The sequence below is a fragment of the Pezoporus occidentalis genome, unplaced genomic scaffold (genome assembly GCF_034315485.1).
Source record: "Pezoporus occidentalis ecotype Australia unplaced genomic scaffold, CSIRO_AGI_Poc_V1 ctg73, whole genome shotgun sequence".
Lineage (NCBI taxonomy): Eukaryota > Metazoa > Chordata > Aves > Psittaciformes > Psittacidae > Pezoporus > Pezoporus occidentalis.
In genome coordinates this window covers 159,189-183,377 of record NW_026916082.1, presented here as the reverse complement: position 1 = coordinate 183,377, position 24,189 = coordinate 159,189, and the positions used below count along the sequence as shown (strand labels likewise).

Here is a 24,189-nt window from a genome sequence, read left to right as displayed (position 1 = left end):
CCAAGCAGGGCTGAGCTTCCAAACAGTCAGTGTCAGCAGGGACCCTCCCATCTGCAGGGAGAGACTAAGCCCATTCTGGCACCATCAGCTTCACCCTGGGGCTGTGCTACAGCCCCATGGGGGTCCCTGCTCCTCACCACATACCCAGGGTACCAAGAGAGCCCAGGCCAGTTTAACAGGCAAGGGCTTAAGCTATTAAACCTTCCCTAGAGCTAAGGCTGCATCCCCTCTCCTCCTGCCTGCATCACTTCCATACTCTTTCTGGGAGAAAAACAACTTTCACAACACAGGGAGGGATGGATGGCTTCATTGAGTGCAGCCAACACAGGGGAAATCGGTGCCACTGGGACCAGCTTCCTCCTCCCCGGCGTCACCACTGGCTCTGCCCTGGTTGGTCACTGACCTGACAGCTATGGCAAATGAGTGACATGACCTCCCAGTGCCTCTGTTTCCCACTCTGGGAAATGGGGTAGATATATCCAGCCTTATTCCCCAGAGGCTTCCCGGCAACCCCATCCCTGCGGGAAGAGGCTGGCACAGAGGCAGGGTTCCCCTCTGCCCAGGTTCCTGATGCACAGCTAGCTCTCAGGTAAGCCTAGGCATAAAAGGTCTCAGCCTCAGAGAGACTGGGGTTTATTTTTAACTTCAGTTTGATTTAGATCCATATGGACACTTTAAAGTTACCGGAGAAACCAAAAGTTGTGTGTGGGTTCCAAGTTCCTACACAGCTCAAAAATATCTTCCCTACCGCACGTTTGGGCAGGCACCAAGCAGCATCCCCAGGCGTGGGGCTGCCCAGGAAAGCAGAGCAGGGTCCTGCCCTGTGCCACCACCACCTCCTCGCAGCTCCAGAGCAAAGCCTGAGATCCACTCCAGACCATGGCAGAAAAAGCATCACCGGGACTCAGAGGAGCCGCCTATGCACACACCTCAGTGCCTGCGGCACAAGGGCACCCAAGGCCCCTGGCTACGGACAGGTTCGGCTCCATCGTGGGTCCCTGGAGGCAGGTGGGAACTGCGGCCCCATTTCATAGCTGCTGCGACACGAAGGCCCTGAAAGGGGATGGGATTTGGGCTGATCCATGGAGAGCACGTGGGGAAGGGGGGGTGTTGCCTGCTCCAGCCCAGCTGCTTCGCTACCGGACAGTGGGGGATGAGGTGTGATGGATGGACAGATGTGGTGGGATGTGGGATGCCAGCCAGCTCCCTGCTGGGGCAAAGGATGGAGGGGGATGCAATAGTGTCACAGATGGGTCATATTTGGTCTCCCTGTCCCACGGCCACCCCATCCCGGGAATAAAGCATCTCTGGAAATGCTCTAAGGGGGCACTGGGTGACAGAGAAGACAACAGGCTCTGTGGTGTTGCTGGGGTTTACTGATAGGGGTGAGTCTCTCTCTTCCCAGGAAACCTGCTGCCAGGGTGCTGCCGTGCCACCCAGGGTGCAGCGGGGGGTCCAAGCCAAGGCAGAGAGAACCCAGTGCCAAACCTTGGTGTCCCGAGGGGCTTGGGAGAAGCAGTGAGGACGGGAGAGCTTGGGGGCGGCCAAAAGCGATTCAAGCATCCCACCCCGCGGCGGGGGCCTTTTCCCGTCACACCTCTGCCCGGCCGGGATCAACGCGAACCCCCCCCCCGGAGCATTCCTTCCCCGCGGATCCGGACTGTCCCCCTGCTCCAGCGCCGGCCCACCCCCTTCCCCGGGCAAGGCGTGCGGCGAAGCGGGGCGGGCAGGGCGCCGGGGCTCAGCCGGGTCTGGAAGCGGGCGGGCCAGGGGTACCGGGGTGCCCGGGGCGGTGCTGGGGTGCCCAGGGTGGGGGACCCCCGCGCCGTGGTCCCGAGCGGCTGCTGCACCTTCCCCGGCGGGCGGCACTCACCCGTGAGCTGGTCGTAGGAGCCGTCCAGGTCGTGGGAGTCGGACAGGCTCTCCTTCCTGCCCTTGTTCCGCATCTTCCCGGCGGCGGGGGGAACCGCGACGGGGCGCACGGGCTCCGCCGCCGGGCAGGGGGGGCCCGCGCCCGCCGCCTCCCCCCGCCCCGCCGCCCGCAGCGCTCACCGCGGCAGCAGGAAGGGGCCGGCGGTGCCGGGGGCTCGGCTCGGCACGGCTCGGTACAGCAGGCAGGAGCGCGCAGCCGCCCCGGTCCCCGCCGCCGCCGCCGCCGCCGGGGCTGGGCACGGCCGCCCCCTCCCTCCCGTCCTTCCCCGCCTCCTCCCCGGAGCCGTCGACCCGGCCCCGCCGCCCTGAGCCGCTGCGGGGAAACTGAGGCACGGCCGAGGGCGGCTGGGGAGGGCTCCAGGGGAGAGGCTGCTCCGCGCTGCACCGAGGGCTCGGAGTAGCCCCATGGGGACCGCACGGGGACGGGGCTGGAGGAGGCACGGGGCAGGAGGAGCGCGGCCCCCCCACTGCGGGGGAGCGAGGGCACCCCAAACCCTGCGTGTCGGTGCCAACGGGACCGCAGGAGCTACAGAGGAAGGGGGGGCCCAGCCCTGCCCAGACCAGGGCGGCTGCTGGGTCTCCCCCGGCTGGGAAACCGGTCGGAGGCAGAGGGGACGTGCAGCGGCCACAGGATGCAGCAGAGCTGTGCGGAGGGTGGCCCGGTCTGCCTGCTTGCAGGCAAGCATAGAGGCAGGTCCCCTCCAGCTGCTCCCCACCCCGAGCATGGGTTTCTCACGCAGGAAGCCTTGGAGCCTCCAGAGGGGTTTTTACCCCATCTTCCCCAGCCGCATGAATAGGGTGAAGCAGCAGCACACACTGGGGGGACTTCCAGAGGCAAGGTGCTGCTAAAGGAGCTCACAGACCCACTGGTACATCTGGCATTGGGAGCTGGAGGTCCCGCTACTGCCCTCGGTTTTTGCTGCCATCTGTGCACGATGCCATCCTGGGAGATGGGGGCTGTGCTCAAGAGTTCCTACCACAGGCAAAGCCAGGGGCTTTAGGTGCACTGCGTGTTTGCACTGTGACAGGGGTCCTGAGCACATCTCAGGGGCTGCCCAGCTCCCAGCGTTTCCCACCTCTCCTCCCTTCATCCCTTCATCTCATCATCCTCTGGTCTGAGTAGAGAGATGGAGGGGAGTAAGGTCAACAGAGGAGGCAAAGCGTTTCACCCTGACCCCTGCGCCCAGCCTGGCCCTCCCAGCACACAGGATCCACAGGGCAGAAAGGGAATCCAGAGCAGCGAGGAGGGAGGGCCGCGCTCACGCGGCAGCGTGTTGTCAGCGTGCTTTGGTGTCAAGCCATGAAAGAAGCCGCCTTAGCGAGGCAGCGATGCTTAGCAACTGCCTGGATCTAAAAATAAGAGCCATTTAGCGAGGAAAACGCAGTGGAGAAATGCTCGGAGAACTGAACACATTCCCCCAGCCCTGCCCATGGCCCGGCCACCACCGCAGAGCCTGTGTGCCCTGACCGGCTGGAGAGAAACTCCCGGGACAGCCCTGGAGATGCCCCCACTGCTGGGCCTGACAAGCAGGGCTGGGGCACAGGCAGCTCGCACACCGCCTGTGCTGCTGGGCTTGTCCATGCTGCTGCTGCTTGCCTGCCCTATCCTCCATCCTCTCCGTCACAGCCACCTCTTCTCAGCACACCTGGGGACCAGGGAAGTAGCCTCAGTCAGTTGGGCTGCATGTGCTGTGCCCAGGTTCACCCGCTCCATCTCCAGCATCCTGTGGGTCCATCCTGCTGCAGACGTGGGGGCCCAGCAGAGCTTCATGGGGGAAGTTTTCACCTTCTGCCACCCCTGGTCCATCGGGAGGCAAACATGGCTATTTTTATCCCAGCTAAGTGCTCCTCTTCTGCAGGCAAGCGAGAGATGCTCTGCCAGGCTAGGGAGAGGGGGGAAAGTTGGGGGGTTTGGTGGTACTATGGGGTAGGATAGGGCACCCCCAGGTCCAGGCTGACAAAGCCCACCCTCCCCGCAGTGTGAAAACAGGGGACACAGCTTGCTTGCTCGCTGGTCACGGCTCCTTTCCTTAGCAGACACGAGGGCTGGGCATCCTGCCAGGATTCACAGCCTTTGAGCCTTCCTCTGCTAGGGAAAAATGCAACATCGTCCCCTAAATGTTCTTCTGGGCACTGAGAGCCGGGGTCTGCAGGATGCTGGGGTGGGAGCAGCCTTTTCTGCTGCAGAAACAGGTCTGGTTCCTGACTGCCCACCCAGACCCAGGCAGGGACCCAGATACACCTCAATAAACAGGGCAGGGGTCCTGTGGAAGCACGCAGGTCCCTGAGCTCATCTCTGGGAGAGCAGCAGGGAACCACGGGGAAACGGGGCCATGTAAAGCTGCCTCAGGGCTTGGTAAAGCCAACACCAGGGTAGGAGAGGGATGGAGAACAAGGAGGCGGGCAGGAGACACAAGGGGGGATGTGAATTGGGGCATGGCAGGTGCTGCACCCTGAGGTGCAGCCCAGGCTGTGTGTTCCTCGAAGGTTCCTTGAACCCTTGTGGTTCCTGGGACCACCCATCCATCCTCACCATGATGGAAATCACCCGTTCACATCAGTCTAGGAGGGAGGCACGTTCCTTAAGTGGCCCATCCGTCACCCTGTCAGCGGCAGCAGTGGCACTTCCATAAAGGACATCTTCATGGATTAATGCTGCTCCCAAGCAGTGGAACTGCAGCCAGGAATGGCTCTGAGCCAGGGTGAGGGGTCGGGAGATGTGTGCAGGGTCATGCTGTCCAAGGGGCTCATTTGTCCCCAGCTTAGGCCATCTCAGCTTTGTTGTGAGTAATTGGGGAAGGGGACAAGTTTGGGATGCTCCAGTATTGCCCGGAGCATTGGATGCAGAGTCCTGCTGCTGGCAGAGCTGTGCCAGGCTGCCACCAGCATTGTCCAGACCCTTGCTGTACCAAGCAGAAAACCCCAGGCTCAACACAAAACCCAAGACAATCCCAAAATGCTCCCATCAACAGAAGCAAGAAGAGCCTGGAACAGAGGCAGGAGCTCTGGGGTCTGCATCCCAACAGGCTAGGGTAGAAGGATGCAGGGAGCTCTCCCCGAGGCAGGAGCCCTGCAAGCCCTCTGCAAACATCCTGCTGCATCTGCTATAGTGGGACAGGGAGAGGGAAAGATGCGATTTAACACTTCATTAGGCAACCACAAGGCATCGATCTGCCCTACCAGCCTGCGTGTTGTCTAATTGCATATCTCCGTTCTTATTAATTCTATTGGAAAAGCAGGGAGCAAGACTCGGGAGTCTGATCCTATCTTTAGGAAATTTCAAACAGAGATGTAATTACCAACTACTCTAAATCATGGTGCTTTATCCACTGTTAACAGTATTTTAAAGCCATGGTCATCAATAGCAAGTCCTCGGGATGCACTCTCAACAGACGCCATTAATCTTATTTTGACTGCAATCGCCTGGTGCCTCTGGGCTCAGATTTACACTTGGCAGTGAGGGACAGCTCTGTTTCTCCAGCAAAGCAGGCTTCTGGGCAGCCTCAGTCTGGGACATGGGATGCAGCATGGGATGCTCCTAGAACCAGCCACAGTGGGCAGAGACCAGAGCTCCTTAACCCTTCCAAAAATGCCAGCAAACAGCAGTGTTAGATGGGGATGAGCAGTTCAGCACCAGGGCTTTCCCCACCTAGGTCCCACACAGCCCCCCAGCCCGGAGGAGGGATGCTTGTGGCCATGCAAGTGGCTGCAGGGGAGCTCCAGGCAGGGCAAATGGCCTCACTCAGGTATAAACCACAGTATTTACTACATCCACAAAGGAAATGGATCTGGGTGGCACGAGACCTGGACAAGCCTCATGCAGCCCTGGGGTCCTGAGGGAGGACACAGGGAGCAGCAGAGCAGCAGGTCCTCCTGGGGAGGACTGCTCCCATCTCCATTAACCCACCCTGCAGAGCCACATAAGAAGGTGGGAGCCACTGTGAGATTCAGACCTGGGGCGGGGAAATTCAGCTGCCGAAAACCTTGCAGATCTAGAGGAGGAACAGATGCCTGCAAGCTGCTGGGAGAGCCTTGCAAGGGGGAATGCTGCAGGAGAAAGGGAACCTCCTTTGTCAAATACAAACCAGCAGGTGGGAGAAATCTGGATGCACAGGAGGGAGACTTCACATCACTCTGTGTGTCCCTGAAAGCCAGTCACCTGCCTCTGCCAATGCCTCCAGCAAGGAGGGACTCTCTGGCATGGCCACACTGCTAGGGGGTCTGTGGGGGTTCTGTGCCCACCCTGACTGTTTCTCTGCTACTTATGTGTGAAGAAAAGCACTTGGTTTAGAAAGCAAAGACTGCTCTGGAGCACACTTGGACACTGGAGGTACCCTGAGTCTCACAAACCCTCCCAGCCCTGTAAAGAATCTCTCGTAAACGTTGTGTGCTCAGTGCCTGTGGGATCAGCTTTTATTTAAAGAGGAACCAGATACTATTTCCATCCTTAACTTACACCACACGGGATGCCACACCAGGGGCCCTTTCAGCAGCTCAGGTCTGCTATGAATACAGGCATGCACCTCTGTCAGGAGCGAGTTTGTGCTGTGGACACGGGTCTTGCTCTGCCCAAGCTCACCTCCACAGGAGGGGATGTCCATGCTGTGACCCAGGTGCCACACACACACACACACACACACACACACACACACACATTGCTCTTTGGTCTCCATCCCATCCCACTGGCCTGGCAATGACCATAAAAGAGGATGAAAGCAGGGGACGGCATGGTGCAGACCGGTGCTGCTGGAGCATCACTTGCCACAGGCTGGGGGAGCAACTGGCTTGGAGCTGCTGGGCAGGGAACAGCCACAGCTGCCATAGTACACCTCACCCTGTACACCGCAGGGAGGGCCCCGGTTGAACCCTGGAGCAGGGGAGCTCCAGCTAATTAGTCATTAATTACTTCAGAGAGGAAACGAGCAAAAGCCAACCTGCGCATACCTGTGGCACAGTGACCCGTGGGCCCAGGGACCTGGCCAGGCTGCACATCACTGAGGAATGGTCAGGGTTCACCCATTAAGCAGAGCTGAAGAGCCAGCCCAGCCCAGTGTGTGTCCATCTCCCGGCAGCCTCCCCAGCCCCTCCATGCCCCCCCAGGACTCCCAGGAGCTCCCAGGCTCGGGCAGCAGCCTGGCAGGGCTCTGGGCTGCGCTGCCGTGAGCGGTGAGCCCGGCTCATTTAATCTATTCAATTGGATTCAATTTCCAGCCGCATGATTCAATTAGCCCGGGGGGGACAGCACAGGAGAGCAGGGGCTGTGGAGAATGGCCTGGCCTGTGCTCTGGCTGCCATGGAGCTGGGAGGGGGGAGAGCAGCATGGAGGCACAGCAGCTGTTCCCGCAACAGGAGCAAATCAAGCATCCAGGGGTGGTCCCCCAAGGGTGCTGCTTGTTTGGGGTCACTCTTCTGCTTGATCAGTGTCCCCCTCAGCTCACCCACACTGGGCTGCACTGGGGACAACCAGGGCTCTGACTGGCACGAAGGACTCTCAGTAGCCCTAGGGAATGCCAGGTCCCACAAGCCTTGCAACAAGCCCTTCTCCAGCCTCCTGGCCCAGACTTTCATTCCTCATTCCCTTTTCTGTCTACCCTCCCGCTGAGAGAATCAGCAAAGGCATGAATTTCCAGCAGGGGAAAAGCACATCTTATTGAGGATCCTTTGGATGTCTGCAGCTCCTAACACTGGGCTCTACCCTTTTCCTCTCAGGTTACCGCAATGGCTCATCTGCCAAAAAAAAACCATCACCTCCACAGGAACCAACTTCCATCCAGTACATCCCTGCTCATCCCAACAAGTACGAAACAAGAAAACAGCCCAGAAAACAGGAGATGAGAATAAATATCCAGGAGGCACTGGTGCTGACACCGAGATGGAGAGCTGCTTGCGAGTGCCAAGAGCCAGCTGTAAATCTTCCTGCAGACTGCTGGCTGTGCAGCAGCCCCAGCACACACGATGGCAGCCGTGACTTGGCAGGGCACTGGTATCTCCCTCTGCCTGGCGGGAAGAAGCATGGGGAGGCAGATATAGCATGCCGGGCCTGACCCCCTGCACAAGTGCTGTGTTGCTATCTCTCCCCAGGACACTAAGCTTCTCTTCCTGATACCCACCGTGTAACAGCCTGGCAGGATCCTAGAGCCGGGGAAGAGCATCAGTGCTTCAGGCAGGCAGAGAAAAGCGCCCCAAGGGGAACCAGGACATGCGCACGTGGAGGGCAGCTCAACCCTAGAGACATATCCTCCACACCACATGGATGGGACCACAACAGGTAACAGCCATGCTCAGGAAGGGGATGAAGAGGCTTACAAACCAGAGTAGGGTGAGGGTACGCCTTACTTTGATGAGATCCAGGGCTACTACCTGCTCCGAACACCCCAAACCATCACATGGAGCTGACACCCCCTACCAGCCTCCCTTTGGTACTCTGTGCCTCTTCTGACAAGCTACAGCCCAGGCAGGGGAAACTCAGCTCCTGAGAAGCAGCTTCTTTCTCAAGTCTGCTTGAAAAATGGGACTTGCAAGGACTGAGGAAAAAGATACCAAAATCACAGTGGCACTTACAAATCAATTTTCAGTGACTCCCCCCAAAGTTTTGCTCAAACTCAATTTTTCTCCTGCAGAATTTGGTCATTATTTTGTAAAATATTTGTCTCCCTGCAGCAGCTGCCTAATTTAAAGGCAGCAATCTCATTTCTCCCCACACTCCCCAAGCCTCAAAACCAGCTCTTCCAATAATAGACTGAGTTATGAATTAGATAGAATAAAATACACTCAACTGCTCAGATCAGATACGGGAAAGTTTGGGGCCACCAGCCACATCCTGAGGCTGAATGTTAAAGTTAAATGACTTTCTGCTCAGTTCAAGCTGGCTCCCAGACACAAGCACCAGTGCGGTGTTTAACAAAACAGGGAAATCTGCAGCAGAATCCGTGAGCAAGAGCTGGCTGATACCAGCAGGAGAGAGCATCACACTGTGCACAGGAAGATCTCTGCATCCCTTGCTCATGGGCTCTCAGCCTTGTCTGCTATCCCTACTGGCAGCCCCAGGGGCATGTTGACTGCTGCTGGTACCTGCAGCCTGGATCAAGGAGGGGGCACTGCTGAGTGCACCACAACCTGACTGAGCAGGAAGAGCCCGAGGGCAAGTGACTGCCTTGCTGCAGCCACATGTCACCACCAAATGGTGACAGGGCCACCCCCATAACACCCCTCTGTGAAGGACAAACGCTGCACACTCTGGATAGGCAGGGCTCTGCTATTTATTGAGCTCTCGGTTTGTATATACATCCACTTACAGTGCTTGGTTTGGTGACAGCGTGACAAGAGGATGTGTCAGTGTCTTCCCCAGCTCAGCCTTGGGTGAGGGCTGACCCCATGAGAGTGGTTTTCCACTCACAGCCTGGGATTCTCAGTTCATCCCAACAAGGGAGCACCCTGGGGGAGACGAGATCTTCTATAGCTGAGCCCAGAGTGAAAAGCTGAAAATCCCAGAGGTTGTGGAGGCAGAGGCAGACTCATTCCCAACTCTGTCACGTATCTGCTTAGCCTCAGCCTAACTGGGATAGGCAAAAAGGAGGCATGGGGACTGCTGGGTGATCCAGTGCTCCAACATCACCGATGCTGGGGCTGCACCTCAGGGAAGCAACTCAAGCCCCCTTTAGATGAAATTCCCTGTCCCCAGACGCAAGATCATCTAGCAAGAGCTCCCCACATCTACAGACGAGTGCCATGTGCTGCAAGCCATCGCTATTGTTTCTTTACCGGAGAAGCTGACTCCTTCTACGTGCCCTGTCCTGTTCTCAAGCCAAGTGATTTTATGGAGTCTGCTTGCTCTCCCAAGCCCTGTCCCTTTGGTATGTATACATTTCTACACATTTGCATGGCAGAAAGCAACTAAGTGTCTGGCTTAGCTGATAAAAGCCAGACAATTCCCTGCTGAGGCAAAGTATCTCCTGTCAGGAGAAGCCGGTGCTCCCAAGGAAAACATGTGGTCTTCATCAGGTGCTGTGCTCAGCGGGTGGCCAAGGACACAGCTTTCGGTTTCCCATGCTCATGGCAGGTAGAGATGAAACATGAATGCAATTAACACGTTAGCATGAAGAAGCCTTGCCTAAAAATGGTAGTAAATGAGCATGACGTTCACACTGCTCACACTAACCTAACAAGGCTAAGAGTGGGGCTAGGCACTTCTTTTGCAAACAAAACTATTTTCTAGGGAAAAACAAAAGCAGACCTGGGATGTAAATAACTTCTCTGCTTCTGTCCACCAAGTCAGGCCAGATCCTAACATCACTGCTGGGAGCTGAAAATGCAGGAGCAGGGAATGGTGTTTATGCTGCGTATTCCTGAGTTGGCAGCCAGACACAGCACTCGGAACAGGCTCTGCTGGCCCTGGGCACCTCTGAAACACGGGCTCTGGAGCAGAAAGGCCCGCCTGGGCCCCAGAACATCATCCCATAGCTCTTCCTTAGGAAGTCCTCAGCAGACTGTTGCTGCAAATTGCTTGGTGAAGACAGGAGGGCAAGCGAGAAAATGAAGAAACTTCTCCAGCTGCATTTTAATCGTGTGCTACACACAAGGGGAAAATGGGGACTTCTTAGTTCATGAAGGTCACCAGGCACTTGCAAACATGTGCAAGGCAGACACTCCGGTGAGGAAGGGAAGGATTGTCACAATGCAGTCTCTGATGGGCAATAAGGAGAGTGGGGAGAGGGAGTCAGCCTGTCCTCTGCCCCATGAAAATGGAATATCCCAAAATGTCCCTCAGCCTTAGAAAACAGCAGAGATGAGCTGGGCTACTGGAAGTAACAGTGACCCCAAGCACAGCTGGTCTCCAGTTACAACAGGACCCTGTAAACCAACAGCCTTGGAGGCAAAATTTCTCCTTCTCCAATAATCCAGTGGGTTAGTTCAAGTGACACCATAAGAAACCAGCAATGAGCAGGGCCTGCTCCTTGGGGAAACTGTTTTATACCCCAAAGCCATTCCCAGTGGGCTTTGATGTACATTGCAGGAGGGCAGGATAATTCAGGGTGACAGAAAAGAACAGCCCTCACCTGGGATCAGGAAGCTTTCCCCATAGAGCAGGCAAGTGATCTCAATGCAGAAGTGTCTCACACAGCTGGACTGGCTTTATTATTTTGGTTGTGAGCTCTCCCCAGCTCTGCTACAAAGCTTTCCAGTGCATCTTCCCTGAGGCTGTGGAGGGAATCCCTATTGCTACGTCACAGGAATGGCTGCCCATCCGAATTGCACCTTACAGAATTGCTTCCTCCTCCTCCTCAACATGCCCATCACTCTCTTCAGCCCCAGTCCTGTTGAAACACATGCCTTTGGGATCAAACACACAGCAGCAAGGCTCTCCCCTAAAAGAAATGCAGTCCCTTCTGCAGGCGGAAGGCAAGGGGCGACTGGCTGCAGGTCTGTAGTGTCCCTGCCCAAACAGGCCCATCTCTGGTCAGCCCTGCGCAGTGGCAGCGTCCCCACTTCAAGAGATCGTAGAGAACTCCTTCAGCAGCAGTTCCTGGCTCAGCGTGTTGAAAGCCAAGTTCTTCCTCACGTTGATGCTGATGGACCGAACCTGGCAGAGACAAAACGAGATGTTTTAGCCAAGGGATTCCTCCTGCCTCCCCATAAGCATAGCAGCTTTGATGCTGCTGACCTCTAGGTTCAGCATGAAACTGTTTTGATGCTGTTATAGCCCCAGAGAACTTGCTGCAGCAAACTCCCACTGCAGCTACAGCTTAGTAAGAAATCCCTGAGGATCTCCAGCAAGGAGAGTAAATTCCAAATGAGAGAGGGATGGGAGAGGATGCTCTGTTTGGATACATAAGCAATGACAGCTTCCTGCTGTGGGGCAAAGCAATGGGGAAAGTGAGCACTTCCAGGTTGCAGCTGGAAGAGCATTTTCTACCAGTGCCCACTGGTTCTGCTCTAGAACCTGCAGATCCAAAGATACAGAGTCAAGGAAAGGACAGAGGCCATGCTATGATGCTGATAAATTACCACCAAGGCTGGCAGAAACCCGTGGGTCCAGGGCCAGCTGTATTTTGTGCTGAGTGCCTTACACTTGAAGCTGGCTCACTAGCTGTCTCTGAAGAAGTGACAACATCATCTCTCAGTGATACCCAGACTTCTGGTCACCTGCAGAGTCTGTGAAGAGCAGCCGGACAGCCCTGTTGTGCAGCAGCTTCCTTTCCCTTCCCCCTTCATGCCTGCAGACTCGCTGGCTGAACACACAGGCCCCAGACTGGGCTCAGTCTCAGCGGCACTCGGCAACGAGAAAACAAAGTCAAACATCATCTGTGTCAGCGACTCTGTGCAGCAGTGACAGAAAGCAACACTGACACAAGCTCATCCAAACAACGGGATTACAGTTCCCAGAGACTTGGAGCCTGTGATAATAAGGTTGTTGCTGACCTGGTTAGTGTTTTGTGCTTTTCAAAAGCAGTGGGGGATGAATTATATAGAAGCAGAATGAGGAATCCTACACTGGGGGCTGGGAAGCAACTTAGCACTTGCTGCACTGGTGAGAAAAAAAAGAGGGAAGTTTAGAAAGCTCCCCAAAAGGCAGGAGTTGTATGAGTGGGAAGCAAATCAAGACATGCAAGGTTAACAGGGATAGCTGTGAAATGAACCCCAGTGAACCCCACTGCACAGACCTTAGCAACCCAAGCAAGCCAGCAAAGATGTCTACACTTAAAGAAAGAATACTTAAGTTTCGTGGCGTCTCCAGAAACAACAAACTCTTCTTTATCAGGATGCTTGGCAGGGACCCCATGTGTCTTTGTTTCCTTGGAGCACCCTGTCACCTCTGTTCTCTACATGTCCTGTGACTTACTCCATACTGAAATAGTTTGGGATCACATCTTGTAGGATAACCCACTTTAACATAGATTATAGCAAGTTGTCTCCAGAGCACTGGTTTGCACTGGGCTGTCTCCCTGTCAGGAAACAGCAGCCCCGCTAGCAGGACTTGGTCTCAGTCCTACTGAATGCTCCCCACTTCAATGCTCAGCAACCCAGCTCCAGAGGGGAAAAACATGGCTAAACAGATGAGAAACCTCTGCCCTGGGGAGTGTAACTGCCTGTAGAAAAGGGGGAGATGCTACATGCAGTGTAAGCCGGCATTCTTATTCTGACTACGAGCATTTCTATGGGCCCCAGCAACAGAAAAGACAAGCAGAAATGAGTTCCTGGCCTTAGGAACTGCTGCCAGGGACCAGGCACCAGGGGCAGAAGATGCCCAACTTGTCTACAAATCAAGGTCTCCTATGTGGCAGCAGTCTCTAAGAGTCCAGAAAGGGAGGCTGGAGTGGCACATGATGAAAACACAGGACTTAGTGAAATTGTAGCCATGGGGTAGACAGAGCACCAGAAATTAAGCTTGTTTGGTTTGCAAAGAGACAGTTTAGGAAGAACAGAGCAAACACTCTCCAATATGTAAAATGAGGTCAGAAAGAGAACAGTGAGTAATATTTCTCTGCCTCCCCAGGGACGGGGCAAGAAATACTCAAGACAAAGAAGATTTACACTGGAAAAGAAGAAATACTTTTAAACCTATGGGTTGTGAAGCAGTGGAGTAGATCACCTGGGAAGCTGTTTTCACTTGAAAACAGCTTCGGGTTTCAAGAGGAGCTTAGACACAAACTCTGGTCAAAAGCAGTCTAGTTGGCTTTAATTTGCTTTAACACAAGCTGGGGAGACATTTCTACAAATCTCTGCCCAGCATTGCCTCTGCTGTGAGAAAGCAACAGCTCTGAACCAACCAGCTTAAAAGGTAAGAATAGCACAAATTAGAGTTAAATCAAGTTATCTCTGGCACCAGAGCTCAGGTCAGGGAGCCAGAGCTCATCTCCCTTTTGGGATTGGAAGACCAGACAGTGACACGGGGAGGTGTCAGCCTATAACAAGGTGTCCTGGGTTCAGCAGTAGCAGTCATGTTTCTCCTTCATGGTAGCTGGTGCAGTGCTGTGTTTTGACTTCCAGCCTGGGAACAGTGTTGGTGAAGCTGATGTTTTTGGTTGTTGATAAGTGATGTTTACCCTGACCAAGGACTTTGTGAGGCTCATGCTCTGCCAGGGCGGAGGGGAAGCCGTGAGGAAGCAGACACAGGGTGCCTGACCCAGGCTAGCCAGGGAGGTATTCCATACCACAGCACGTCATGCCCGGGGTGGGGGGTAACTGGGAGTTACCCGGAAGGACACGGGCTTCCGGGTGGGACTCATTTCTTGGCTGGTGGTATTGTATTCTCTTCCCTTGTTATTTTCCCTTATCATTGTTGTCGTTGGTGGTCGCGGTGGTGATTTGTGTTGTACATTGGCTGCTGGACTGTTCTTGTCTCAGCCCGTAGGAGTTGCACTCTTTCGATCCTCCTCCCCGTTCCTCCAGGAGCAGGGAAGGGGACAGCCCGGGGCGGGGGGGGGGCTCAATTGCTCTCAGCCTGGTACCACTCACTGGGAGTGAGTGAACAAGCTGTCTGGCTAGGGTTTAAACCACGACACAAGGATAAACTTCAGAAGCTTCCTGCAGTCTGGCTGAGCTGCTCCATCCATGAGGCTACACCCCAGGACTCCTCCTAGCTCCCTGTGCAGCGGGCAGCCCAGGCCTGGCTGCCAGCCTGGAAGCTACCAGAACCCTCTAGAGTGGCTTACACAAGCGGACAAAACCAGCCTTGGAAAGTAAGCTCAGAGCTTTTAACAGCCATTCTGCAAGGAAGTAAAAGCAGAACGTGTCCTCTCTTGGTTCTGCATGGAGCATGGCGGAGCACAGTAGTGGCAGGAGAGCTTTTAGAATTGCTTTCTCCCTATTAGGAGCTTCGATCACATTTAACGCACAAGCTTGGCAGAAATGGGAAATGCATGAAATGGTGACATCACCTAAAGAACAACAAGCAAATGAAAGAATGGATGTAGTGGTGGCATTAACCACGTGAGGAAAACAGTATTCAGTTCTAGTTTCGTGTCATTACAGCTGGACAGGAGCAACACTGTACAGACACTCCTACTTCACAGCAAGTCCCATCAATTAAACCCGTTTCAAATCAACAAGCAGCTCTTAAGAAATTTGTACAATGGGAGGAAGGTTTACACTGACTACTACATCTAATTAAAAGTCAAATTAGTGTAATTTCCCCTGCAGAAATCAACCCCTAATCAGGCTATTTTGAGACTCTGCTGACACCCATCCAACTGCAAAGACAGTGAATGTTTTAGAAAGACGCTGAATCTCTTTCCACGCATTTCTCCAGCTGTAATGTGAGGGTCCAAAAGCTCACATCCAAACCATTCATTCTGTCAAAGCAGTACAGACCTCAAATGCCATCCCTGAGGATTCAAAGGAAAAGAAATAAAGCATTAGAAAACTTCCTAACTTCCTTCCTTTAGCCCCTCAAAGGCAGCACAACAGGCCAGAAAACCCAGTTGATAAAACACTCTGCACATCACCTTTCCACTACAATGTGGCTGCAGTATCACAGGCCTTTGAAAGCTTCTTTGAAAAGGGAATGTGAGAAGAAAGCAGATTTTTCTTTGGGATTAGCAAGAAAGAGCAGCACTGAGGCAAAGCCAGAGAAGCGAAGCAGTGCATTAGCAGAGGATGTCAAAGGAGTGAGAACGAGATTTTTAAGCATAAAGGAGTCAAGAGAATGGCTTGGGGAAGTTTCTGCTCACCCACTTAATGGGAGCACAGAGAGATGAAAAGGCAGTCGAAAAGGAAAATGGCTCCTGTGTATCATTCCCCACCAAGAAGGATTTGCTTTAATGCAATCACACAGACACAGGTAAGAAAAGCAGTCAGAATCTGGAAGCAATTATTTGCAAACAGATCCTGTTCAGGAAGACCTGATGGGACCAGCATGAGTTTGGAAACCATGCTGGAAACCTGTAGTTCACCACCAGACCTGCTCCTTTGGCAGAGCCTGTGAAGAAAACTGCAGCAGCTTCACTCTGCCACCTCCATGAAATCCTGCAAACCTCAGCTGTTAAACACAATGCATTGGGCAGGGGGATATTATCCAACATCAGACCAGCAATAGAAGACAAAGTAAAGATTAAAAAGCCTTGCAAAAAGGAAGCTAACTACCTGGTTTGAAGAGGATATAGAGAGGACAGGGCAGACTAGGTCCTTTTAGATGAGCTGTTCAAACAATTAATAGAGCCATCAGTTACTGTGCACCTAGAGATAGAAACAGCGTGGAGGACAGGAGGCCAGCTGGGTTTGTTGAAGACAAATCATAGCATATCAGGTTGATTTCCTGCTGTGTTGAGGGAACAGCTTAATGGAATGCAGGGGATTTTCTATAGCTATGAGTAAAGAACATTTTATAGGGTCCCAATTCTCAGGGCATCTAGAGAAATGTGGATTAAACAGATTCACAACTGGGTCAAATCAGCACATTTAGATGGTAATTATTCAGGCTTTCATATGCTCTTGAGGAAAGGGTCTCAGGGGTATCTGGATGGGCAATATTCAGAAGGGAGGTGAGGAGGGGCTGGTTAATCTGAACAGATTTTTAAATGATACATAATTGGGATTTGGGGAAAAAAATAACTAAATAAATCATTGAGCTAGGAAGAAAATAATTTTAGCTGAAGTGTTTTGTAGCTGTGATGATCTTATGACTGAGAATGTCATTTTAATCAATTGGCATGATCAGCCTGAGCTTCTGCTAGGCCAAGTGGAAAGTGGGGCATGCTGGAAGCAGAGCAGTCATGTGGCTGGGGAAGGAGATGCTGGCTGAGGAGGGCAGGAGCCCTTGGGATGGAACAGATGACAACAGAAACATGAATGTGAGTTATTTCCAGGGTACAGTAACAGGGGCACCCTGTGTCACAGGAAGGCTATGCCCAAATTTCTTTGCATGTATTCCAAATATGGTATCAAACAGCAGGCCAGAGAGATAAAAACAAGCAAGAAAAATGGCATGAAAGTGATTGCAAGTGTTTTTGCTTGCATTCTACCCAATGGCAGTGCTGAAATGACCCAACACATTAAAAAGCATTCTGTAGAAGGAAGCAAAACCAATTCAGGCATCCTTGCTCTGGAGCAGAGTAGACAGAGGGAGGTATAACATTCCCAAACTCATGCAGACTCGTGACAGAGTGGGCAGGCATCAATTACTCATCAATCAGCAAGGTCAGAGCTAGGAGAGAGAATCAGCTCTCAAACTGGTGGAGAAAGCTGCCAGAGCTGGAGATCTCTCCCTTTGCTGAAGCTGTAATAATTTGAAAGTGAAGAAAACCAGGTCCCCTCAGATACCAGGCACTACAAAAGCTGCCTCCCTGGTGATGCAGCTCTTGGACAAGAAAGTTGTGTCAAGGTAATCTGGAGCAGGCTGAGCAAGCTGGTTTGCTGAAGAATATAACTACCAACCCAAACTATTTGGACTCAGTTTTGTCTTCACTATATTATTTGGGGGGGGCTTCCTACCATCAGTCTTCTCCTCTGGCAAAGGAGACAATTGTAGGGAATGCCTTTGCTTTCTTTGATTGGGAACCCTATTTTGTGAGTGATGAAGAAAAGCAATGAGCAGGGCATATGTTTCACCAGCATTGTATATTCTGCTCAGTGTCACACTTTGTGGTCCCCTTAACAAAATCAAAAAGGCTAAGTTGCTTTGTGTGATAAACCCAAGGCGGGAGCTGTTAGCTTCTCCACCATGCAAATTTACCACCACAAAAGCACAGTGGATCTCCATGGCAGAAGGACAGAGACTGACTGACTGGTTGCTGGCCTGAGCAGTCTGGGGGTTCTTTCCCAGCCAGCTATGGTGGGGCAGGGAGCTGCAGGGCACTTTCAGACCTGTTGAGACATGCAGTGCCTGTTCAGATCCTATTCCTGCTCCATCTTTGGAGGCAGCCCAATGGAGTAACAGAGCTGCCACTGCCCCGGCTGTAAGCAAAGGCTTTGGAAAGGGGTTGTTGATTCCAGAGAATCAAGGCATCTTACCAGCTCTTTGAAGAATGCAGCCTCTTTATGCTGCTCTGAGTAGCGCTCGTACTGGTCCAGTCCGTCCTGCAGTTTCAGGGTCAGCGTGTCATAGTTGGACCGCACCACTTCCAAAACCTGCCAGAGACAGCCAAATACAGCAGAGGAGTCAGCATCCACAGACACCTCAGCATAGGAGGAGCAAGGCTGAAGTAGATCACAGCTCTGGCACCTGTATCTGCAACATACATGGCTTTAACAGCCAATATTTAGCTCATTGCTAACAACACAGAGGTGGGCACTAAAGTCTTCCTAATGCCAGTAAGGAACAGCTCTCAAATTCACAGAACTTCTCCATTCATGAGAACAGTGGATGAGCCTGTATCTGTAACAGCAGCAGTTTTCCAGATACTATTATGTCACAAGGAGAAACAGACATGATCTCATTAAACTAAGTAGCTAATTACCATTTGGACACCCAAATGTAACACAGGTTTGCCTGACCTGGTTCTTCCAGAGCTAGTTTTGCTAGCACACTCCTCCTGGCTTTCTCATCACCATTCACAATCTGCTAAACCACCAGCTTCTACAGCTGTTCAGGTCAGCTTCCATACAGAGCACTGTGCTTCTCTCCTGATAGAAACAAGCTTCTGACAGGCACCAAGATAAGACCATCCGTGGTACAGACTCTGGTCTTGGAAACAGATGGAGACACAAATCCTGACCTTCCTGCCCAGGAGATATTTTATTATTTAGTTTCACTGCAACCAAAGCACTCCAGCTTCTATTACTGCCTTGCTCTGCTCCCAGCACTGGGATATACTTGCGAATTCATAGTTACACATCTGTGTCCTATTGAACTATTTATTTTCCTAACTCAGGAGCACCAAAAGGGACTCCCAAAACACCTTTTAGTTTCAAAGCATTGCATGGACAAACACATTTCTCAAAGCATTTGTGAGATGGTAAGTCATGATAATCTTCCTACCAGGAATCACACAGCTCAGCATTCCTGGGTAAAACATACGCTTGAAACAATTCTCTTAAACATATGGACTTATTTCTGTTACCATTGCTCTGAGAGCTAAACACAACCTCAGCATTTGAGGCTTGCATTACAGTAGCTTCTGCTCATGAAAAGCCTCAGCCAGAAGGACTACACAGTGTAATGTGCAAAGGAAGAGGACATTGCTCCAAGGCATCTCCACTCAGAAAAGATCCTAAGAAAAGCACTGCAGAGGATTTATTCTGGTCACAACAGTGACCAGAATAATAAGGAGCCCTTTGATTTCTCTTATCCTCCCAACAATGTAAACACTACCCACAATTGCCCTTTTAGACAGCTGGCAGCTCCTGCCTTTTACAGGTCCTTGAGCCCTGTCCTTATATCCTTTACTCTAGGAAACCTAGAGCTGCTTAGGGCTCCTTCAAAAGCTTGTTTCCCCCAAACTTTGTGGTAAACAGACACAGCCATCCAAATGTTTAGAAGTAGCAGAAGCCACATCAGCATCATCCACATTAGGACTGGGAGTAGAAAAGGGTTCCAGAAGTGGTTCCCAGGTGGGATGGTCACACAGAGTCTCTTTGCAGCCCAGCTCTCCTCCAGCACTGCAGAGGAGAGCTAGAGGTAGGAATCAGCATTCTGCAATGTTATTTAAGAACAGCCTGTCAGCGTCCTGCTGTTCCAAGAGCATGCAGCTTCATCTCCAGGACTCATTTCCTAATGCTGTTTGTCAGCTCCACTGGCAGAGAGGAGGAACCCCCTGCAATGACAGCCATCTCCAAATTCTTGCTCCTCCATGCAGAAGCTGGGAGAAGTCTCACAGAGCCAAGAGCAATGATGAAAGCAAGCTGCTTGGGTACAGAAATAATTTACTTTGGGATGCAATTACCCACTAGGGATGGAGAGCAATGGTATAATGCACCTTCTTCTGAGCCTTAAAGAATCTAGCAGCATGCATGAGCCTCCTGTCAATCTGAGGAAGCCAAACTGACCAAGATTCATAAACTACAGGGGAGAAACCTTGTAACAGCTGGCTTCATCAGTAGCTCAGAATAGAGACATTTTACTAGGAACTTTCTCTTGGGATCCTCTTCACTCCTCTGTGCCCCTATATGTACAGCCAAGCGTAGTGTCATACCGGTGTGCCCAGACAACGGACACACACACGCTTCTCAGCAAAGAATCAGAACTCCTCCTTGCTAATTCCCAGTACAGATCTCTGCAGGTACTCAACAGAGGTGTCCTCAAACCACAGAGAGCATCAGTAAACCCTGACAGCAGCAGCAAGCTCTGTAAGCAGTCCTCCTGTGTAACCTTTGAAAGGCAGCTACAAGCTCAGTTTGATACTCTAGGAGGAGGACAGGGAAGGAAAAAGAGGCCCCAAAGTCTCCACTGTGTTACCCACTACTTATCATAGTCTCTGCAGTGAACTTCAGATCAGCTTATCCCTTTAGCTATGTATTTTCATTGGCTTTCACTCCTTATCTTCTTTAATTATGAAGTAGAACTTAAAAAGAAAGGGTAAGTTAAAAATAAACAGCTTCTCTTCACTGCCTGATAATTTCCCTTTTTTGCTGCTGCTGAGAACAAATGCTACGTGGGATCTGAGAGAAACCCACTCACAGATCATTTCACTTCATACTTTATAATGGATAGGAGCTGTTACTGAGATTAGGACCTGCCAACCTTGAGCCGATTTCATCTGCTCTTTAAGATGCAGCTGCTAGACAGAGGAGAGGTTAAAGAGCAGCAGAAGGTATACAGAGCATCTAACATGAAGGTTTGAAAGGCATCAGTTTTTTACATAGATGACAAAAATTCGCGTCCTCTGTGTAACAGAAGGTTGTGTGTGTTTGCATCCTTCATCCTTCTTACACACTGCTGTGACTTGCTCAGGGAAACTACTGCAGGAAGAATGCCCTTTTGCATTAAATATAGGAGATCTTTATCTGCACCTTTCTGTCAGACACAAATGAACTAGAAGAATTTAATGTTGAGATTAAAGCATTTCTCCTTCAAGGTCTTCTCCGACTTGGCCTTCATACAAGTCTCCATGGGAGACTAGAAAACAAATTCTCAGATGGTGCAGAATGAATACCTTTAAAAAAGGGACTTTCAGCTGGACAGGTCCACACAGATTTTAATTGTCACTCTTTGTTTGTTTTTAAATCTCATGAGGAGATGAAAGAATATTGCTTCTAGTGTCAGGCAAGGATAGGGGAAAACGGACTGTAGATGATTTCCAAGGAGCTTGATGTGACACTCTTCAGACTGCAAGAACAAACATGCAGGGAAAACTATAGGGAAAAAACGCTTTACTGTATCTTCACAGTTGAAAAAAACTAAACAAAAAGTAGTCACAACCTAAAGCTCTCTTTGTAGGTTACGCTGGGGGGGATCAGAGCCTTAAAAAAGCAGTATGATAAAAGTGAGCCACACAGACATGGCCAATAGAAGAAAAGCGAAGGCTGCTGAATTCCTTTCCTGCAGTTAACTGTCTCAGCCCTAGAGGCTACATTCACTCTTACTCCATTGCAACAAACCAGAACTCAGTGGAGCTGCACCACTGTAATTTAAAGGTAATTTGCCATAAAATTAACCCCCTGCCCCACCACTCATTCACTCAGTGCTTTCCAGAAGTTCCAGAGAAACATTAGGAATTCAGGTGCCTGCTTACATGTCCCCAAACAAACCTTTCAGGAGCTGCTCTGAACAGCAAGTGCTCTCTATGGCACTTGAATTTCAGCTTCCTCCTGCAGCTACAACTGCCCATGCCCCATAACTCTCCTTCCCCAGTAACACCAACAACTTGTGAGTAGAGGCATCCCTGTGTAACATCGCAGGGAAATGGCTGCCAGTGGAGGGGGTGATGTGGTGCTCATCTCTACAGCATCCCACCCATGCCATGCCATGCCATGCTGCTGCACCCAGAGGAACACAATTATTCCACAGGTTTTGGCTCATTACTTTGCTGCATCCACCAGCTTATCACTCCCTCACAAACTGGATGGACAACCTCTGAAGGGTCACTGGACTCTTGTGGACACAAGTTCTGAAATCAGTTTCCCCAAAACCAATAGCTCCTGCCCCAAAATTCTGTGCCTTCTAAACAGACCATGTTTTGCTGTATCACTCCATACATAGCCTCCTTCCTTACTGCACTGGAACTGCTCCCTCTGACTGATCCTCAACAGGAGCTGACTTGCTGCACTCCCCCAGCAGGGACCGGACCTTCTGGAAGGGCCTGTCCTTGGGAAACAAGAGGATTACATGGAGCAGTCTCCCATCCCCATCCTGCCCAGGAGAATATAGCCACTTAGAGCAGGAAAGCCAGAGAGGGAGCTGCACCAGCAATGAACTCTAATGGGCAACAGGCAGAACTACGGCCCATCTATCTGGCAGACATGGAACACTTAATTGCTTAGAAACTTTTCAACCTGCAAAATCTTTCATCATCTGCAACTGCAGCCTGTGCCTTACTAGAACATAAAATTAGAGTGTGCCACCAATTCACACAGCAAAGGACCTGGTGGTAGGTAGGTTCTGGGAAGCATGAATGGGTAGTGACACAAAAATAAAAGAAAACCAGGAGCAAGAAGAAAGCAAGGTCTCGACACTGTCTTTTTAATCAATGCAGGAAAGGACAAGAACGCAATCAGTCAGCATCACTGGTACCTCACTAGAGTCTCTCCATGCCTGTAAGACAGTCATTAGCTACCACGACACAGAAGCCGTTGGAAAAGAACTGACTGAATGATTTCACATCAAGCAAAAGGAAAAAAGCCCACACCCCAGCAAACCCCAGGTTAAAATCTGCTTGCCTCCCACACCAACACCCTGCGGCTCACAGGGCTGGGATGGGCAGGCTTTCCAGGTCAGACCTAGCAAGCCCTCACTGGATGGAAAAGCCAGGAGCTTCAGTCCCAGCTGTCCCATGCTGGAGGATGAAGCAGCCAGTCCATGGGGCATGTGAGGCCGGCCCCTTACCAGCACTACTGCATGGACAGACACAGCATAGATGCAAAGGGCAGTCAGGGACAGAAAAACATGCCCTCTGTCCTCTCTGCAGAGATGGTGGCATGCCTGTCAGTGCCCATGTACCACACAGGGCACTGTGGCAGTCCCACCACTGAAACCTAGGCAAAGCCCAAGATATGTGGGTTTAGTTTGGACTTAAGTTTTTACAATGAGGGTGGTGAGGCACTGGAACTGGTTTCCCAGAGAGGTTGTGGATGCCCCATTGTTGGAAATACTCAAGGCCAGGTTGGACGAGGCTCTGAGCAACCTGATCTAGTTGAAGATGTCCCTGTTTGTTGCAGGGGGGTTGGACTAGATGGCCTTTAAAGGTCCCTTCCAACCCAAACTATTCTATGACCCTATACCTCACAAGCAAACCCAGCAGTCTTTCCACTCCGCTCAGAGGATGGAGGCTATAGAAGAGACATTACAGTTTCTGTATCCTAGTAGAAGCCTGACATGCATTTTACACTGGAGTCTTCAAACTGGCCTGTTTACTGCAGGTTTAGTACAAATGTTCCCTTTCTTCTCCTCCCCTAATCTCCAGAAGCAACTCACTCCCTCAGTGTTTCTTCTAGTGAGCTCAGCTGAATAGCAACACTTACTGTAATGAAAAGGCTGCTGCTACCTGGACTACAAAGAGGCTATTGCCTCTCTATAATAAAGTGCCAGATAACCGATATAAATTTTACAGTAGCATCTTCTAATTAATATGGATTATTTATTTTGTCTAAATGGCATCACACTTCTCAGAGCAACTTAAAATTTGCTGACACAGGTTGGAATCTTGCTGGATTTAATCCCCAGAAGTTCGAAAGACAAAACACATAACTAAATAAGTAGAAGTTCAATAAAAACACACACTTCCCAACAGACTCTGCCCAGACCAGTCTGCAGGAGCCAAGTTCAGAGAGGATACACTACAATTGCCAGTGCTACAAACTGGCTTCAAGAAAAGCACCCGCACTAGGACAAGTAGCAGCAACACTACCTTACCTTCACCACTCTCATGGAGGTGAATGTAGTGTTGATGCTTCAGCACCATCTCTCACCCTCAAGCTGATCAAGCCATGAGTATCAATTCCATGTTCATGAATGCTAAGAGGAAGAGGAGGAGGATGTTGCTATGACAGTCTAACAACTGAGATTCCCAAGATATGCTGCGCATACTGCACGTACTTATGGATCCAGAGGATGCAAAGAGGGTCTGGTGCACGTGGTGGGAAAGACAAAGATCTGGGCTTAAGACACGAGAGTAGTGACAGCACATACATGCAGAATACACAGCATGTTGTCATTCCTGCTCCAAT

General features: G+C 51.5%; 2 protein-coding genes across 4 annotated transcripts in view; both read right to left on the bottom strand.

The window, feature by feature from the left end:
* The window catches only part of KCNIP2 (potassium voltage-gated channel interacting protein 2), a 42,433-nt gene extending 40,284 nt beyond the window's left edge, over nt 1-2,149 (bottom strand). For both annotated transcript variants that reach the window (XM_062601969.1, XM_062601971.1), the window contains exon 1: nt 1,874-2,149. In XM_062601969.1, coding sequence (XP_062457953.1) covers nt 1,874-1,946 — 73 coding nt within the window. In that variant the 5' untranslated portion in view covers nt 1,947-2,149. The remainder of the gene's footprint in view (nt 1-1,873) is intronic.
* Nucleotides 2,150-9,173: 7,024 nt separating this feature from the next.
* Nucleotides 9,174-24,189, bottom strand: part of ARMH3 (armadillo like helical domain containing 3) — a 130,939-nt gene continuing 115,923 nt past the window's right edge. For both annotated transcript variants that reach the window (XM_062601846.1, XM_062601847.1), the window contains 2 exons: nt 17,881-17,997; nt 9,174-11,512 (listed from right to left, as the gene is read on the bottom strand). In XM_062601846.1, coding sequence (XP_062457830.1) covers nt 11,420-11,512; nt 17,881-17,997 — 210 coding nt within the window. In that variant the 3' untranslated portion in view covers nt 9,174-11,419. The remainder of the gene's footprint in view (nt 11,513-17,880; nt 17,998-24,189) is intronic.